The sequence below is a fragment of the Eutrigla gurnardus genome, assembly GCF_963514095.1.
Source record: "Eutrigla gurnardus genome assembly, chromosome: 6".
NCBI classification, from domain to species: Eukaryota; Metazoa; Chordata; class Actinopteri; order Perciformes; family Triglidae; genus Eutrigla; species Eutrigla gurnardus.
This window is the reverse complement of record NC_139920.1, coordinates 18,714,890-18,733,968: the sequence shown is the minus strand read 5'-3', so window position 1 is coordinate 18,733,968 and position 19,079 is coordinate 18,714,890. Positions and strand designations below refer to the sequence as shown.

The window sequence follows — 19,079 nt, the reverse complement described above, 5'->3', positions numbered from 1 at the left end:
ATTGTCATCTTGAATGTAATTTTACCAGACATATGTTCATGAAATCTTTATGCGATTTGTCATGAATAACTGCAAGGACAAAGGGAAATGTCTTTTAAACAATGAATACAACATTTAGTGTAAACTTAACTTTATTATAGGTCCTGTAGGCAATTATACAACAGTGAAAGGCTGAAATTGGGATTAACTGCAGCTGTCTCTCCAAAAGCATTTTGCTTAATCATGTTTGTTTCACATTGTTTGACATTAAGACGTAAGTCAGCGAGCCTTGGCGTAAACCTTGAAGGGGTGTGGCACACGCGTAACTCCAGTTATTCCTTCTGTACTCAGCTCTACTCCATCAGGAACAGAGAAAGAGAACCTCTGGAGTAAACCGACCAGAAACAGGAACAGCTCCATCTTGGCGAGGTTTTCTCCGAGACACACACGCTTCCCTGGAGATACACACACACACACACACACACACACACACACACACACACACACACACACACACACACACACACACACACACACACACAGAGGATGGTTTAAGAGCTCAGAATAAAACACACATTCTGCTTCAGGTCATGCACATGGAAATGGTTGTGATTACAGCCGTGGTGGGACGTTTTCTGCCTCAGTGTGGTGGTTCACATGGAACAGGAACTACTTTTTGCACTACTGTTTTGATTAGTATTACAACATGAGTCAGTCATTTGTACCAACTTGATCTTAACAATGCCAGTTAGCTTGCTAGTTTAACTATAATTTACTTTCTACGCAACTAAGCAATTCAACTTCCTTTGATGCTAATAATGTAACGATGTTGGTAATGAAATGTTCTCTTTTTAGCGTGATAGCACAATTTTACACAAGAAAGGCCTAGCCTCCATGTCTTGTAGGCTACTGCTGTGAGAGTTTGCACTTGTTTGGGTAATGGCAGATGAATTGGACACCAGCAAGTCAAACACATGACACAATATGGTAGATGAGGCAAGGGAACGATTTCTGTCACAAATGTTGTGTTTGGTTGGTTTGAATGACTTATGGTGGCAAAAATTTTGTACATAAACTGGGTATGCACGGTGGTGAAGAAGTTAGTTTGCATGTTCTCCCTGTGCTCGCGTGGGTTCTGTCCGGGTTCTCTGATTTCTTCCCACAGTCCAAAGGTTAATTGATGACTAAATTAGCTGTAGGTGTGAATGGTGGTCTATTTCTATGTGTCAGCACTGTGAGAGACTGGCCCTGCCTTCACCCTATGTCAGCTGGGATTGACTCCAGCCACCTGCGTCCCTGAACAGGACAAGTATGTAGAGCTGATGTGCGAGCTGATGTGGTTTGATCCGGGGTTGGATCCTGCTCCACTGGAAGGCTGTCCAGCGGCTGCAAACAGACTCTAGTGGTTTACCTGCAGAGAAAGGCAGGAGAGCTTCTCTCTTTACAAACTTTCCCTCAGCGTCCAGGAAGTGTCCAGGGTTGAAGGCGTCTGGAGTCTCCCATTCAGTCTTGTCAAACAGCACCGAGGTCAGGTTGGGTATCAAGGTTGTACCCTAGAAGAACGTGATCCGTACGTTAATGATGCAACACTGGCATTTTAGAGATAATCCTGTGGACATACAATGACACTGTGTTCAATGCACCTTGGGTATGAAGTAGCCGCCCAGTGTCGTATCCTTGCCAGCCATTCGGGGTGCATTTATGGGAACAATGTTTCCTATCCTCTGGATCTCGTGGATGACGGCATCTGTGTAGGGCAGGTTGGGTCTGTCTGCCATACTGGGCAGTCGAGTCTGTCCGATCACTCTGTCTATCTCTGCCTGGACTTTGTCTGGAATTAAGTTTGTAGCATTTGTTAGTTTATATGACATTATAATGCTTTATTATCAGACATTCACATTTACCTTGAAGTAGGCTACAGCCTCTCAGTGTAGGGCCCAGCATTGCACCTACCTTGGATATCAGGATTTTTGATTAAGTAAACCAAAGCCCACAGCAAAGTGGACGAGGTTGTCTCCGTTCCGGCCAGGAACAGATCCAGAGAGTTCAGAGCCACGTTGGACTCAGTGAAGCCCAGGTTCGACTCTTTGTGCTACGCAGAAAATGTAGAGAAGACGCAGTAGTAGCACAGCCAAATGATTGACCGGATGGCCTACAGTGTCGTACAACGCGGCTGTTTGCTTACATTCTCCATTTCGATGAGGAAAGCGTCGATGTAGTCCCTGGGGTTGCTGTGGTCCAGGTTCTTCTTGTGGCTCAGGACCTCTTGACTGATGAAGTCCAGGATGTTGTTGTAGTTGCTGAACATTTTGTTGTGGGGACCTGGCAAGTGCTTCATCACTCCAGGGAATGATTCATACATCTACTCAGAAGAAATGGTAGATCACCCTTTTAGCCTTCTGTAATAATGATAAAACGAGCAGTATCGTGACGGGCCCGAGCTTATATGCGGTCGTGGAGTGCCTGCGGTCACAGGGCAGTGTCGTGGACGCTGCCCTTGGCGCGGCCGCCTCTCCTGGCGCAAGTCGAGACACAAGCGATTTGACACCGAAAGGCATCCGTCTGTCACGTGCGGTCGTGGAGTGCCTGCATTCACACGCGTGGCAGCCGCCTACCTGTGCAGCAGCCACCTCCTCGTGGCGCGAGTTTAGACACAAGCGATTGACATTTAAAGCCATCTGTCTGTCACATACACACATGTTCATGCCTTCCTGACATCTTTCCTCCTCCCCCTAGTGTGACCTCTCCTCCTCTCCCTGTGTCCTCCTTGCAAGGTGAGATGAGAGGAATTAGTTATAAAAAAAATCAGGTGTGGCTTTAACTTGGAAAAAATCACAAAATCAATGACATTTCCTGTCACCAGTAGGTGGCGCTCTGACAGAGTGAATGTGAAAGTGCAGATGTGTTCAGGAAGGAACTGTAATCAAGTGTGCAAAGTTTGGAGCAGATCAGAGAACAAACACTGAAGTTATAATATTATGGATGTTAATGACAGAGTTCAGCTGACAGCCGTGTGAGATGCATGTAAAGTGTGCATCTCTCCTCCTGTCTGTGTCCAGGCTGAAATGAGAGGAATTTAAAAAAAGGAATCAAAAGTGGCATGACTGTTGATCTGGTGTGATCCAAAGTGAAACTACATTTCAGTCACAGAGCTCACACACATGTTCATGCCTTCCTGACATCTCTCCTCCTCCACCTAGTGTGACCTCTCCTCCTCCCTGCAAGCTGAAATGAGAGGAATTAGCTATAAAAAAAAAATCAGGTGTGGCTTTAACTTGGAAAAAATGACTAAATCAATGACATTTCCTGTCACCAGTAGGTGGCGCTCTGACTGTGAGTGAATATCACAGTGCAGATGTGTTCAGGAAGGAACTCTTATCAGGTGTGCAAAGTTTGGAGCAGATCAGAGAAGAAACACTGAAGTTATAATGTTCATGGCAGAGTTCAACTGACAGCTGTGTGTGGTGCATGTGAAGTGTGACCTCTCCTCCTCCCCCTGTGTCGTCCTTGCAAGCTGAAATGAGAGGAATTAGTTATAAAAAAAATCAGGTGTGGCTTTAACTTGGAAAAATTCACAAAATCAATGACATTTCCTGTGGCCAGTAGGTGGCGCTCTGACTGTGAGTGAATATCAAAGTGCAGATGTGTTCAGGAAGGAACTCTAATCAAGTGTGCAAAGTTTGGAGCAGATCAGAGAACAAACACTGAAGTTATTATGTTTATGGCAGAGTTCAAGTGACAGCTGTGTGAGATGCATGTGGAGATGTGTGCCATCTCTCCTCCTCCCTTTGTGTCCAGCCTGAAAGTACAGGAATTTAAAAAAAGGAATTAAAAGTGGCATGGCTGTTGATCTGGTGTGAGGCATGACACTGCAGCTGCATGTAAGATTCACAGTTCTCCATGTGTCACTGATAGATCTCTGACTCCATCTGGTGGTCGCTGTGCGCCTGTGTCTCTCCCCTCTATGCTCCCCGAGTGAAGATTGAGTGAAAACCTGGCTGATTTACACACTTGGCGAAAAACATTTTTTTTACCTACTTTATCATGACTTGAGGCGGTGGGTCCAAGAGGCTTTTTTGTACAGCTCCACTTGGGCTATCTAGGAAAAAATATTTCATGCGTGTACGCCCTACCTAGAGGGGGGGCTGTTGCTGAGAAGATGGGCATAAAATCGGTCACATTTCATTTTGCCATTAGGTGGCGCTCTACCTGTCAGTTAAAATTGCAGTGCAGTTGTGTTCAGGACGTGATTGTTAACAAGCATGAATATTTTGGAGCAGATCGGAGAAGAAACGGTGAAGTTATAACAGTTGTGATGCCAATGGCGAAGGATGAAAATAGTAGCGCAGTCATGGCGTTGGCGTGGCCACGCCCCTAGACTTTTGGAGCATCTTTAACTTGCGTTTTCTCCTTTAGGCCTTTCCAACCACATATCAAATTTTGGTATCTATCAGATCAACGGTATAATGATTTTTTGACTTTGTGTGACCCCTGTGAATGGCCAAAAACAGCCAAAATCACCCAAAAACTGCAATAATTGGGATTTTCTGGAAGTGGCAAATATGACTCGATTTAGATGAAAGTTGACATGCATGTTCTTTTAAGCGATGGCAACATAGGTTTGGAGTTTCGTAATTTTAGGGGCAAAGGTTATAGAGTTATGCTAATTGCATTTTGGTAGCCACACCCTCAAATATTGATTGGTTAATATCTCCTGATTAAATGCATATTTTCCAAAACTTTTCAGGCCATACCCCCAGCTAGGTCTAAAGAGTATGCGTTCCGAATTTCGTCCAAATCGGACCAACGGTGTCCGAGAACTGCGCAACGTCCTGTTTTTCATAAAATCCAAGATGGCGGAAAATTTTTCTAGGCGGACTTTGGTACTCCAAGAGGATTTTTTGTAGAGGAGACATGTTTGCACATGTGTGCAAAGTTTCATGTCAATCGGAGTTACGGTGCGGCGGGGCTGGCGATTCTCCACTCTAGGTGGCGCTAGCGAGCAACTTTTTCGTGGGTGAATGCGAAGACGCCAAATTCTCAAATTTTTCGCCAGGCCCTATAGACACTCCAATTTGCGTTAGTTTTTTTTCAGGCGAAGACCCCCAAAACGCAGGTCGAACTTGTGAAAAAATAATAATTAAAACTGCGAGCAGTATCGTGACGGGCCCGAGCTCATATGCGGTCGTGGAGTGCCTGCGGTCACAGGGCAGTGTCGTGGACGCTGCCCTTGGCGCGGCCGCCTCTCGTGGCGCAAGTCGAGACACAAGCGATGGACACCGAAAGGCATCCGTCTGTCACGTGCGGTCGTGGAGTGCCTGCATTCACACGCGTGGCAGCCGCCTACCTGTGCAGCAGCCACCTTCTCGTGGCGTGAGTTTAGACACAAGCGATTGACATTCAAAGCCATCTGTCTGTCACATACACACATGTTCATGCCTTCCTGACATCTCTCCTCCTCCCCCTAGTGTGACCTCTCCTCCTCCCCCTGTGTCCTCCTTGCAAGGTGAGATGAGAGGAATTAGTTATAAAAAAAATCAGGTGTGGCTTTAACTTGGAAAAATTCACAAAATCAATGACATTTCCTGTCACCAGTAGGTGGCGCTCTGACAGAGTGAATGTCAAAGTGCAGATGTGTTCAGGAAGGAACTCTAATCAAGTGTGCAAAGTTTGGAGCAGATCAGAGAACAAACACTGAAGTTATTAGAGTTTGGATGTTAATGACAGAGTTCAGCTGACAGCAGTGTGAGATGCATGTAAAGTGTGTCATCTCTCCTCCTCTCTGTGTCCAGGCTGAAATGAGAGGAATTTAAAAAAAGGAATTAAAAGTGGCATGACTGTTGATCTGGTGTGATCCAAAGTGAAACTACATTTCAGTCACAGAGCTCACACACATGTTCATGCCTTCCTGACATCTCTCCTCCTCCACCTAGTGTGACCTCTCCTCCTCTCCCTGTGTCCTCCTTGCAAGCTGAAATGAGAGGAATTAGTTATAAAAAAAATCAGGTGTGGCTTTAACTTGGAAAAAGTGACTAAATCAATGACATTTCCTGTCACCAGTAGGTGGCGCTCTGACAGAGTGAATGTCAAAGTGCAGATGTGTTCAGGAAGGAACTCTAATCAAGTGTGCAAAGTTTGGAGCAGATCAGAGAACAAACACTGAAGCTATAATAGTTTGGATGTTAAAGACAGAGTTCAGCTGACAGCTGTGTGAGATGCATGTAAAATGTGTCATCTCTCCTCGTCTCTGTGTCCAGGCTGAAATGAGAGGAATTTTAAAAAAGGAATTAAAAGTGGCATGACTGTTGATCTGGTGTGATCCAAAGTGAAACTACATTTCAGTCACTGAGCTCACACACATGTTCATGCCTTCCTGACATCTCTCCTCCTCCACCTACTGTGACCTCTCCTCCTCCCCCTGTCTCCTCCTTTCAGGCTGAAATGAGAGGAATTAGTTATAAAAAAAATCAGGTGTGGCTTTAACTTGGAAAAATGCACAAAATCAATGACATTTCCTGTGCCCAGTAGGTGGCGCTCTGACTGTGAGTGAATATCACAGTGCAGATGTGTTCAGGAAGGAACTCTTATCAAGTGTGCAAAGTTTGGAGCAGATCAGAGAAGAAACACTGAAGTTATAATGTTTATGGCAGAGTTCAAGTGACAGCTGTGTGAGATGCATGTAAAGTGTGTCATCTCTCCTCCTCCCTTTGTGTCCAGGCTGAAATAAGAGGAATTAAAAAAAAGGAATTAAAAGTGGCATGGCTGTTGATCTGGTGTGAGGCAGATTGAGCTGCATGTGAGATTCACAGTTCCCCATGTGTCACTGATAGATCTCTGACTCCATCTGGTGGTCGCTGTGCGCCTGTGTCTCTCCCCTCTATGCTCCCCGAGTGAAGATTGAGTGAAAACCTGGCTGATTTACACACTTGGCTAAAAACATTTTTTTTACCTACTTTATCATGACTTGAGGCAGTGGGTCCAAGAGGCTTTTTTGTACAGCTCCACTTGGGCTATCTAGGAAAAAATGATTCATGCGTGTACGCCCTACCTAGAGGGGGGGCTGTTGCTCAGAAGATGGGCATAAAATCGGTCACATTTCATTTTGCCATTAGGTGGCGCTCTACCTGTCAGTTAAAATTGCAGTGCAGTTGTGTTCAGGACGTGACTGTTGACAAGCATGAATATTTTGGAGCAGATCGGAGAAGAAACGGTGAAGTTATAACAGCTTTGATGCCAATGGCGAAGGATGAAAATAGTAGCGCAGTCAAGGCGTCGCCGTGGCCACGCCCCTAAATATTATGGATATGTTTGGCATACTTTTTGTCCGTAAGGCCTTTCCAACAACATATCCAATTTTGGTATCGATCGGATCAACGGTATAATCAGTTTTTGATTTAGCGTGACCCCTGTGAAAGGGCAAAAACAGCCAAAAACAGGCATAGCTGGCAATATTTGGGATTTTTTCGAAGTGGCAAATATGACTCCATTTAGATGAAACTTGACATACATGTTCTTTCAAGCGATGTCAACATAGGTTTCGAGTTTCGTAATTTTAGGGGCAAAGGTTATAGAGTTATGCTAATTGCATTTTGGTAGCCACACCCTCTAATGTTCATTGGCCGATATCTCCTGATTAAATGCATATTTTCAAAACACTTTCGGACCATATCCATAGCTAGGTCTAAAGAGTATGCGTACCGAATTTCGTCCAAATCGGACCAACGGTGTCCGAGAAATGCGCAACGTCCTGTTTTTCATAAAATCCAAGATGGCGGAAAATTTTTCTAGGCGGACTTTGGTACTCCAAGAGGATTTATTGTAGAGGAGACATGTTTGCACATGTGTGCAAAGTTTCATGTCAATCGGAGTTACGGTGTGGCGGGGCTGGCGATTCTCCACTCTAGGTGGCGCTAGCGAGCAACTTTTTCGTGGGTGAATGCGAAGACGCCAAATTCTCAAATTTTTCGCCAGACCCTATAGACACTCCAATTTGCGTTCGTTTCTTTTCAGGCGAACACCCCCAAAACGCAGGTCGAACTTGTGATAAAATAATAATAATAAACATTCGAATAACAATAGGGCTTCGCAGCCCGACGTTGTCGGCGCTCGGGCCCTAATAAGAAAAAAAAACATTCGAAAAACAATAGGGCTTCGCAGCCCGACGTTGTCGGCGCTCGGGCCCTAATAAAGACTTGGGTCTCTAAGTCTGCTACATAGGACCAACTCCCACAATCCCACCAGAATGCTGTCTCTCTGACAGTGATTAAAGTAAACAGATGTAACTGACTCACCATACCCCATACAGAGCCCTCCAGCTGTATAGCTTCAGAGATATACTTCAGCAGAGTCTGGAAGTGGTGGTCGCTGTAGTCAAACCGCTTCCCCATCACCAGCTGGCAGATGATGTTGGACACGGCGTGGTTGAAGAGGCCTGCCGGCTTGAAAGGTTCCCCTGGAGGAGAAGGACTGTTTTAGACAATGCTATACTGCTTAAGAGCTGCTGACCATGAGTAGGTGCTGTGAACCACCTTTCTCCTTCTCCATCTCCTCCTGCAGGTGTCGGATCTCATCGCAGATACTCTGCTCGGTGGTGCGTTTGCCCACACCAAAGCTACGTAAGGTAGACAAGGCAAAGCGTCGCTGCTTCTTCCATATATCACCGTTGCTCATGAACAGACCACCTAGACACAAGTAATCCTGTTAATGGCTCTGGGGGAACTAAATTGCTCACAGTATTAGACTAGAGAAAGAGAGGATTGCACACCTGAGTCTCCTGAGTAAATCCTGTTGGCGACTTCGTCGAATGGTCGATCCACGAAGTTGTTGGCTTGTGTCACTAATGCTTCCTTCACCATCTTGTACCCCGACACAAACACCATCTTGTCACCACCGAGGCGGACGCTGTACACATTCCCGTAGATGTCAGCCAGCTGTAGTCAAAGACGAAAAACACTGATGAACTAGGACATAAAAACCTACCAATGAACGAGGATGAGGAACAAATGGGCTACCAGCTATACAAACATCAGTGAATTAATTCTGTAGCACTTGTGTCTGCTGTTGGAATATTGATTCTGACAACTGATTGTGTGCTCTCAGAATGCAGGGTTAAGTGTTGTTCCTAGAGTCCCCAAAAATAGGGTTCTTCTGTGGATCCATCTTCCCATTTTGGTTTGGGACAAAGACACCGTTCCCAGATTTAAGAGTAGGCTTAGAACTTTTCTCTTTGACAAAGCTTATAATTAGGGCTGGCTCAGGTTTTCCTTGGACCGGCCCTTAGTTATGCTGCTATAGGCCTAGACTGCTGGGGGGGAGACTCTGCGTGCAGTCGAATAGTCAAAAAATAAGGTCCTAACTCCTATTCCTAACTCCTATTCCTTGACCTCTGGGGAAAACGTCACGGGGTTAAGGAAAGGCGATAGGAGAACTCAAAAGGACATAGGAATAGTCGACCGCAGTGCTCAGAGAATCCGACCAGACTTTCACTAAGCTATGTCATTATAACGCGCCCGCTGATGATTGACAGCTGATGATCGGCACCGGCGATTGACGTTCGTCTGCGCTGGAGAAACTACAATAATGGACTACAAAAAGCGCTTCGTCCACTTCTCCACATGTTGGTTTTATCAACAGCTGGTTCACTGACCGGCTTCAGGTCCAGCAGCTCCTCCTTCCTGTTTGACCGTTGTTTTATTTACGTTTCATTTGTGGTTTTAGTTTCGTTTTTGTCAAACATTTGTAACATGATTGAAATAAAAAAAAAAAAAAAACATTCAATTATTATCACTGTCCACACACATTTATCAACACTATTCCAATTACTATATGTCTGCATGAAAGTCATTGTTAAATATGTAAATGCACATATCGTTTGTTTTCATTAACAGCCGAGGTGTGCGGCACTTTAAATGTTGCTCTCGCAAAGAATTATGGGTCGGCGTGATCTCCTTTCCTTTCGTATAGGAAGGTCCGTTGCATCCTATGCTAAAGGAGCTCTGAAAGGAAGCATTGGAGCTCCTTTCCTTTGCATTTAGAGAATTCGAACGGCTCTTATCATGGCGGCCACTTGTTTACTTCTGGGTCACTTCTTCAGTTAGGAACCTTCCTAAGCAAAAAGGACTATTCGACTGCACCCACTCTTTCTCTCTCTCTCTCTCTCTCTCTCTCTCTCTCTCCCCCTCCCTCTCTCTCTCTCTCTCTCTCCCCCTCCCTCTCTCTATCTGTATGCATTCAACAGAGTCCTTGTGCTTTCTTATCTCCCAGGGGCCTGTACTACGAAGCAGGATTTTGGGCTTAAGGCTGAGTTATGCTTCTGCGGACCCCTTACGTCCTTGCGGACCCCCCTTAAGCCCTGATTATGCTTCCGCGTAGTGATCACGCAACGGCCACGCAACGGCCACGCAGTTGCTTGGAGACCGTGATGGTTCTGCGTTGGGTTTACGTGTCGAAATGCAATTCAATGCCACACCGGTAAAGGGCACTATGTTTTTTGTAAAGACTGACCGACCGACCGAGACTCTTGACATATATCGTCGTTAGCCTCGTTATAGCCTATTTGTTTACTTTCCGGCTTTAAACATCCACAATTTTTCAGAACTTGGTGTTTTATTTCTTTGTGCAAAAGCGACAAGGTGCAAACAATAAAACGAGGTGCAAAAAATAAAAGTAGCCTTTTAAAAGTTTAAATGGCGGTGTTTATGTGTGGAAACCGGATAGCGGTCTCCAGCGGATGTAGTTAGCGGACCAATCACAGCCAAAGCTGCTGCGTTGGTGTTGTGTTGGTGTTGCGTCGCCTCAACGCGCGTCTAGGATTTTTGGGAGGTGCACGTCAGGCCCTTGCGTTGGACGTAAAGCCCAAGTTATGCTTCCGCGTCGACACAATGCAAGGGGGCTTGCGGACCCCCCTTACGTCCAACGCAAGGGCCTGACGTGCACCTCCCAAAAATCCTAGACGCGCGTCGAGGCGACGCAACGCCAACGCAACGCCAACGCAACACCAATGCAGCGGCATTGGCTGTGATTGGTCCGCTAACTACATCCGCTGGAGACCGCTATCCGGTTTCCACTCATAAACACCGCCATTTAAACTTTTAATAGGCTACTTTTATTGTTTGCACCTTGTTTTATTGTTTGCACCTCGTTTTATTGTTTGCATCTTCTCGCTTTTGCACAAAGAAATAAAACAACAAGTTCTGAAAAATTGTGGATGTTTAAAGCCGGAAGGTAAACAAATAGGCTATAACGAGGCTAACGACGATATACGTCAAGAGTCTCGGTCGGTCGGTCAGTCTTTACAAAAAAAACATAGCGCCCTTTACCGGTGTGGCATTGAATTGCATTTCGACACGTAAACCCAACGCAGAACCATCACGGTCTCCCAGCAACTGCGTGGCCATTGCGTGATCACTACGCGGAAGCATAATCAAGGCTTTAATAATACTCCTTTAAGCCTTGATTATACCACCCTTAGCCAGGAATTATTGAGCAAAGTCATTTTACAGTAGCTCAAATATGGGCAAATATGCAATCTCCAGGTATAAATATGGGACATTTATACTTGAATTTCTCCACATTGGTGCAGTAAAAATGCTTGATTTAAAGTATAGTTGTAGTCCTCTATGTGTAGAAATCAAATATACCACCCATGGCCAGGAATAATGGAGTAATGTCTTTTTACAGTACATCAAATATAAGAAAACATGCAATCTGCAGGTATAAATATGGGACTTTTATTTTGGCATTTCTCCACATTGGTGCAGTAAAACAAATGATAACAAGTGTTTTTTATTCATCATAGGCGCATGAAACACTTCAATGTAACATTTTATTTTCAATGTAGGTTCGATATAGAGCTTACTGTTCTTAATACCTTTATTTTGAAAGCCGGAAGTAATACGATGTTTCTCCGCATTTACCGCAATGCTGAGAATACTTGTACACTCGAAATTTAAGTGCGGCTGATTTGACCACGGAGATCGGAGTTGCGGCTGGCTTGACCGCGGTCTGCATTTGGCAGATGAAACTGCATTATATGTTTAACTTCTTCGTATTTCTGTAAGATTATGGTTTGCTCCTCGTACGTGAAATACGCCGTTCCGCTGCCGTAGACTGATCCATGTTGGTGATTGGTCAAATGCTGCAAACGCCGCCTCTTTCATGTGCACGCGCTCATAGCTGGACAGGTAAACCCTGGGTTGAGTTAACGAGTTGATAACCAGCTTCGTGTGACCGCTTATCTCTGATTGCCTTTGTTAGGGTAACTTAAGCTGGATCTCTGAAAGATACCCTGGGGATGTTGAACTCGCTTCGTAGTACAAGCCCCAGGTTTCCCTGGATTGTGGTGGAACCTGATCCTGACTGCACTGTCGCCATGGTCCTGTGTGCATTTACTATAGTTTTATTAAGACTACTTAATATACGTGGCTTCTCCTGCCCCAATGGACTACTACTATTAATTTTACTGCTACCAACACCAAATACAGATTCTTGAAGCAGTTGTAAACTAAATTAAATCAAGCAAACTGATTATGTTTAATTGTGTTAGAATTTGCAATAACATCCACTCCTAAAATAGAAAAAAAACATGCATTCAACTTTACCTTGTTAAAATAAAGGTGTGGATGTTTCTGGTCTATGCTGAAAAAAATTCCCACAAGGGGAAGAGCCAACGGTCCTGGAGGATAATTTGGAGGATTCCTGTTTTTGATCAAGTCTGCTGCTATGATAAAAATAAAAATAAACAGGAATAGTGCCTTGAGGTCAAAACTCAGCAAAAGATCATAAACCCACATTATTAAAGAGAGTCAAACCAGCAGCAGGAGAAAGGTCTGAGCTTGTTATAACTACTGATATATATCTTGCTCACACCTATTTAACCCATATATGGTCCACAGACTCAGTGACTCCAGACCTAACTGGCCCTCAAAGAGGACTCCAGTAATCAGTGACTCATTTGGTACAAAGGTGTGTGTGTGTGTATGACCGTGTAATGGATTTAATAACGAGCTACACACACAACTGTCAAACAAGCTCTCGTTAATAATAATAATAATAATAATAAGTATTATCAAGCCAAGTAATATGATGGCAGTAACGCATGAGCAACAGCGATCTCAGCTCCGCAATATGATGAATACATAAGTTCAAAACCTCCACTTATCTTCCACCTGGCTTGTATGTTCATAGTGTAAATGGAGTGAAAGCCAAACATACAAAGTGCAGTGGGAATAAAAGTCATCTATGCTGAACTGATGCAAATTGCTTGTAAGAGTGGAAACGGGTTGGACCATTCCAGGACAAAAGACTGGGAGGGTCAGTAGCCGGTTGTTATAAGGTATAAGGTGTCTTTTGCACCACGGCTAAGAAATGTAGCATAATTAGCATTAACACAGTTTTCAAACTAGAACTATTGAATATCGTCACATACATTTTAATACTTTACAAACAGTGGTATTGTATTGAGATTTTGAACAAACAAAACCTTGACTTCTCAAAATTTTTGTTTATCAATTTATGTGAATAGCCAACACAGGTATACAATGTAGATATAAAAATGATTAGAAGTTAATCACACTGGAAATTGTAGGTTTCATAAATTACATGTCTCATAATCATGGAGGCTTTTTACAATCATGTAGGTTTTCCATAATCATGTATGTTTTATAATCATGTAATGTGTTTGATATTAATCTATCCTGTCATCCTCAGACAGCGGCTGGAAAGTCACAATCAGCAAAGGCACTGCCATGAGACACTTATTGTAGAGCACAGACGCAGCCGAATAGAGGAAGTTCATGAACTTATACACTTTCCATGAACGCATTTAATCACATTAGAGGAACAAAAACAGCAGACGCTTACACACATGAAGTTATCAATTATAAGTTGCCTGAGACAGACAGGGGAAGACATATGATGTGTGGTAGACGCGCATTAGTATTTTCTTTGTCGAAATACCAGTCCGAGCCAGACAGGGGGGACACATAATGTATGGCAGACGCGCATTAGTGTTTTCCTTGCAGGACCCGAGGATGGAGGTGATGGAGGTCAGCGAGCAGGGAGAGGCCCCAACTCTCGGGACTCTCACCGCATCCATCATCTCAAAGACCAAAAGAGGAACCGCTCGGAGGAGGGAGCTGCCATTCAAAAATACACATTTGCACGCATAAGCATGACACATAAGCCCTGCCTTTGTAACACTATATAACCTGGAGCAGATAGTATAGAGCCAGAACATTTTGCCTCTGGTACCGAGCACTGTGTTGCACACAGCAGCTCTTAGCTAGAGAAGAGATTTTCTCCAGACGTCTGTTCATCTGATGTCCATCTGCAAATAAATGCCTGCAGTAATGGCGCACTAAAGAACCAACGACTCCGCTGTCTTCGTGATCCTCCTGCAGAATCTGAACAACGCAATATAGACTCTGTGAGGTCCTTCTGATTGACTAACTTGTGAACAAAATTCCTACAACAACTAAAACATTTATTGATTTACTAGTTTTGTCCATTAAAGAAGGTATAATCTGAGTTAACAGAATAAATGACAATGTGTGGCTTCAAGTGTATACAACAGACAACATTTTTCATATACAAGTAAGAAAATCAAAGAGGCTTCTCTTAAATCTTAAATGGTAAATGGCCTCATTTATATATTTAAATCGTATTCATCCATTTGAATTCTTACCTCACTAAGCATGTAAAATCAAATGGGGAACATTTTTGCATCTGTTATGGCAGCGTGACAAAAATTTCTTCTTGAGAAATTATTTCGAGTGAAGCTTTTGTTTTTGGTGCTGTGATGTTTTTCAATCTGTTTTGCTAGTTGTGAATGAAATCGAGTAATGTGGACTTCTTTTTGCAACCAGAGGAGTCACCCCCTGATGGCCAGAAGAGGGAATGCAATTTCAAGCCACTTCAGGGTTGGCTTCACTTTTCTGAACCAGAGTTTGCCGCCTGGGTTGTACACTACTTTTCAAGGTGAATATATATATTGTTTATATTCTCACTATACATTTGGTCAGTATTACAAAACGGTGAACCTTTCCCCTTTATATACTAATTTATTTTGCTAAGGAATGTTCGTATGTAATTTAAACTAATATTCCAGTCGTGAGTCAGATGCATTATCTTTGATTTTGTTGTCTCAGACAGAACGTGGAGCCCGTCGATGATTGGACGAGTAAAGGCAGGAGTCGATCACCGAGGCTCAGCCAGCAGCCTGAACACCTCGGGGGAGTAGGTGAAGCCCAACACGCCCTCCAAGCTGGGCATTTCTCCTGGAACCGGAGAGAAGGTGAAGTGTTGGAGGAGGGAGGTAAAGAAGAGGAACAGCTCCATTCTGGCCAGGTGTTCCCCTACGCACACACGTTTACCTGCGGGGGAAAGAGTCGACGACAGGTTACTAGACCCCTTAAAACATGTAGTCTTATCAGGAATTTCTGTACGTTGGTGGTTTGGTGTTAGCTAAAGAGAGAATGCTGCAGGAATGCTCGAAGTTGATTTGGTTAGATGCCTGAAATGAGGTTAGTGGTTAACAAGAGTTTGAGATGTTTGAATGTTTTGCTCTAAGATATGTCAGTATAGATTACTAATACCCTAAAAAACGTGGTTGTTAACAAGTGTGACAAGAAATAGTAATCACATCGGCTGGTCTGCCTTCACTGCCTCGTTCTTTATACTGCCGCTCATGCAACCGAGTTGTAGCACGCTTGTAATCTAACGTTAGCTTTTTACTACACTTCGAAATCCTAAAAGTGGCGTTTTCCTCCTGAATAAAACATTTTAAGTATCACTGTTTTTGCCACAGAGCTTATTTCTTGAGGTAATCCAAAACACTAATGGATAAATCCCATTTTTTATTTATTTTTTTTGCAGGGAAGCAGTGCTCTGCTAACGTCCAGGGCTGGCTTACAAACTATTCCTGCGGCGCTCGCCGAAAGTGTGTTGAGCAAACCTGCTGAAAAAGGTAAGAAGGCCTCTCTTCTGATGAACCGGCCCTTTGAGTCCAAGAAATGCTCAGGGTTGAAGACATCTGGCGTCGCCCACTCGTTCTTGTCGTGCAGCACAGACGCAAGAACCGTACATATAGTTGTGCCCTGGTAAAAAAAAAAAAAAAAAGGTTTTTATCAGCTGTGTATAAATATAATTTCACAGTTTATTATCCATATGTGGTAATGAGTACTTTACCTTGGGTATGAAGTATCCTCCCAATGTGGTGTCTTTACTGGCCATTTTTGGGAATCCCAAGGGAACGATGTTTCCAATCCTCTGAGTCTCGTGGATGACGGCGTCGGTGTAAGGCAGGTTCGGTCTGTCGGCCACGGTGGGCTGGCGAGACTGTCCGATCACTCGGTCGATCTCTGCCTGGACTTTCTCTAAGTGAGGGAGCGGAGGTGTTATTGGATGTTATACACTTACACAAAACCATGCGTGGTGTTCATGAATTGCCCTGTGCTCAATGCAATTCATGAGATACTTAACCCTGTATGTCCGGGTAGTGCATCATGAACAGGAGGGCCCAGTGTAACGTGGTGGCACTCGACTCTGTACCGGCCTCGATCAAGTCCAGGGTGCAAACCACCAGGGTTTCGATGTTGAAGCCGGCCTGGGGATCCTCCTTTTTCTGGCAAACGTGTCAACAACATCATACATTGTGCTGTGCTGTTTTATAAATGAACATTTTATGGTAAAAAGTTACTCTGTAGTGGATATTTTTCAGACTTGGTGCTCTTTGTAGTTGTTTTGGCCTTTCTAGTCTTTTTGTGTCTTATTAGTAGTTCTAGCTTTCTTTGTGGTCATTTTGAGTGTTCCTGGTTGCTACGTGTCTTTGAGTGACATGTTGTTGGCGACAGCCAGGGAGGCCCCTGACAATTCAGACCCCTGGGCCTTTTCCATTATGTGTCCATGTCCACCATCTACATTGCATTTTAAAGGGATCCGTTAATGCAGGCAAGACCCGGAGGAAATCACGTTGACATGGGCACCCGGCAGTTGTTTTAAGGCAAACATGAAACATTGTGAGCCTGTCCATTTGCGAAGGTTTCCTGGGAACTTTACTTAAAAAAGTTGTAAATATCTTACCTTCTCCATCTCTCCCAGGTATACATCGACAAAATCACGAGGGTCATCGATGTTCCACTCCTCTTGGTGCTTCTCGACTTCCTTCCTCAGGAAAGCCTTGATCTCCTTGTAGTTGCCAAGGACGGTCTGGTGAGGTCCCGGCAGGTGCTTCATCAGACCAGGGAAGGCGTCGTACAGCTGTCGATGGGACAAACTCTCAGATCAAGTTATGGACCGATATCAAACAACAGGATGACGGAGGCAGATCAACGGTTACCTGAGCCTGAGCAGAGCCGGCGACTGCAATGGCCTCGTTGTCCAACATCAGAAACTTGCGAAAGCGCTGATCGCTGTATTCGAAGCGATGTCCGAAGACCACCGACGAGATGACGTTACTCACCGCGGTCGTTATGGTGTACTGGGGGTTGAACGGTCTACCTGGGAATACATTATGAGTGCAATTCAAGTGATGATAAATCACATTAAGTCACATGTCTTAACAGATGATTCGCTACCTGCCTTGTTCCTCTTTAAAAGCTTCACACAGGAAGTTGTTTTCCACTTCCAGGTGTTTTTCCAGTGACTTCTGGCCCTCCCCGAAGTAACGCAGGTGAGTGTAGGCAAACTTCCTCTGCTTCTTCCATAGGTAACCGTTGCTAAGAACTATGCCTGTGGGAATATTATATCAAATTATTGACAATGCAAGATCATTTGTTGCCACAGAGAAAGACATCTGCACAAGGACCACACTGTGTTCGCTTTCACAGCCCCATAATCATATTGTTAGTCTGCACCCATTTTACTGGCTAATGTCCCTTTTCAACTGGTTTTATATGTAAGTTGTTCTATTTCTTTCACTTGTCCAACTAGTTGCGTTCTATTTTATTATTTTAATACATATCATATCCCTTTCCAAGACTGCTCTACTTCTCCACTCCTGGAAATGTGTGAATGACTTGGATCTGAATAGTGAGTGGAGGTCAATGTGAGTGTGACCCGGTGGGACCTCAAGGAAGAATCAACAAAGCAACTTGTTGCTCACCGAGCCCCTTGAAGGTTTCGTGGAAGAGAGGGACGACAGGTCGATCGACAAAGCTGTCCAGCTGGTTGACGAGAGCCTCTTTGACCATCTTGTAGCCTAAAATAAACACCGTCCGCTCGCTGCCTCTCCGCAAGCTGAACACTGGACCGTACTCCTGGGCGAGCTGCAAGAGAGGGAATGTTTCACCAAGACTTTGGTGTATACGTAACATACAAACTATAAACTGGACAGCAATAATGGCTGTTTTCATCAGATGAAATACTTAAAAATAGTACTTTGAAGTAACGTCACACTGCAACCGCTGCTGCAAATGGTTCAACCTCAGTTTTTTTTTCTTTTTCTTGTTTTCAAGATTTTTGACAAACTAATAAATTAGTAATTATTTACTTAATTATCTGCAGTTTGTCACTGATAATTTGGCATCTTTTTTTTAACAAAAAGATTTTTGCTGCATTATTTTGTTTAACACCTGTAAAGTAGCAGAAAACATATAATAAATATACACATGCACTGAGTCTTATGGTGTTATTATGTGTTTATTGCACATCACCTTCTCCATAGTTTTGAAGTCAACTCCGGTGAAGACATTTCCTACAAAAGGCACGGCCCAGGGTCCCGGTGGAAAGCTTTTTGGCCTCCAGTTTCTGACCACATCTGTCAGGAGCAACGCTACAAAGCTGAGCAACAGCCAGCCAGTGAAGTCAATACTCTGAAAAATTGCTTGAAAAATCATGCTCATGCATCAAAAAGGCTCCCCGTAGAATACGGTTGCTCCTGTTGCTGCCCCTTGCTCATGTTATCCGGGCGAGGAGTGGGAGAGGCTTTCGGGGGGGGGGGGGGGGGGGGGGCGGATGTTATGTAACACCAGTGTCCTCTCTGAACCTCGGCATGTCATGAACACTTTATACAAACAAGTCATAAAAATAAGTAGATGTTACATGATAACAAGTTGCATTTGACCCAGTATCAAAGGGTGCAGCAATTTAATCATTCATTAATC

At 44.1% G+C, this 19,079-nt stretch overlaps 2 protein-coding genes across 2 annotated transcripts; both read right to left on the bottom strand.

Moving 5' to 3' along the window:
• Window positions 1–219: 219 nt before the first annotated feature.
• On the bottom strand, window positions 220–12,830 carry LOC311014678 (cytochrome P450 2J6-like). Its single transcript, XM_084011409.1, has 9 exons — window positions 12,579–12,830; window positions 8,744–8,909; window positions 8,508–8,660; window positions 8,271–8,431; window positions 2,165–2,341; window positions 1,933–2,071; window positions 1,623–1,810; window positions 1,391–1,532; window positions 220–434 (listed from the first exon to the last, which is right to left on the bottom strand). Exons 1-9 carry the CDS (start codon window positions 12,768–12,770, stop codon window positions 259–261), a joined length of 1,494 nt encoding a protein of 497 aa, XP_083867535.1. The 5' UTR covers window positions 12,771–12,830; the 3' UTR covers window positions 220–258.
• A 1,507-nt stretch (window positions 12,831–14,337) lies between these two features.
• Window positions 14,338–18,871, bottom strand: LOC311015379 (cytochrome P450 2J2-like). Its single transcript, XM_084012557.1, has 9 exons — window positions 18,630–18,871; window positions 18,080–18,242; window positions 17,553–17,706; window positions 17,315–17,471; window positions 17,059–17,235; window positions 16,459–16,600; window positions 16,165–16,352; window positions 15,932–16,073; window positions 14,338–15,350 (listed from the first exon to the last, which is right to left on the bottom strand). Exons 1-9 carry the CDS (start codon window positions 18,816–18,818, stop codon window positions 15,175–15,177), a joined length of 1,488 nt encoding a protein of 495 aa, XP_083868683.1. The 5' UTR covers window positions 18,819–18,871; the 3' UTR covers window positions 14,338–15,174.
• Window positions 18,872–19,079: the final 208 nt, after the last annotated feature.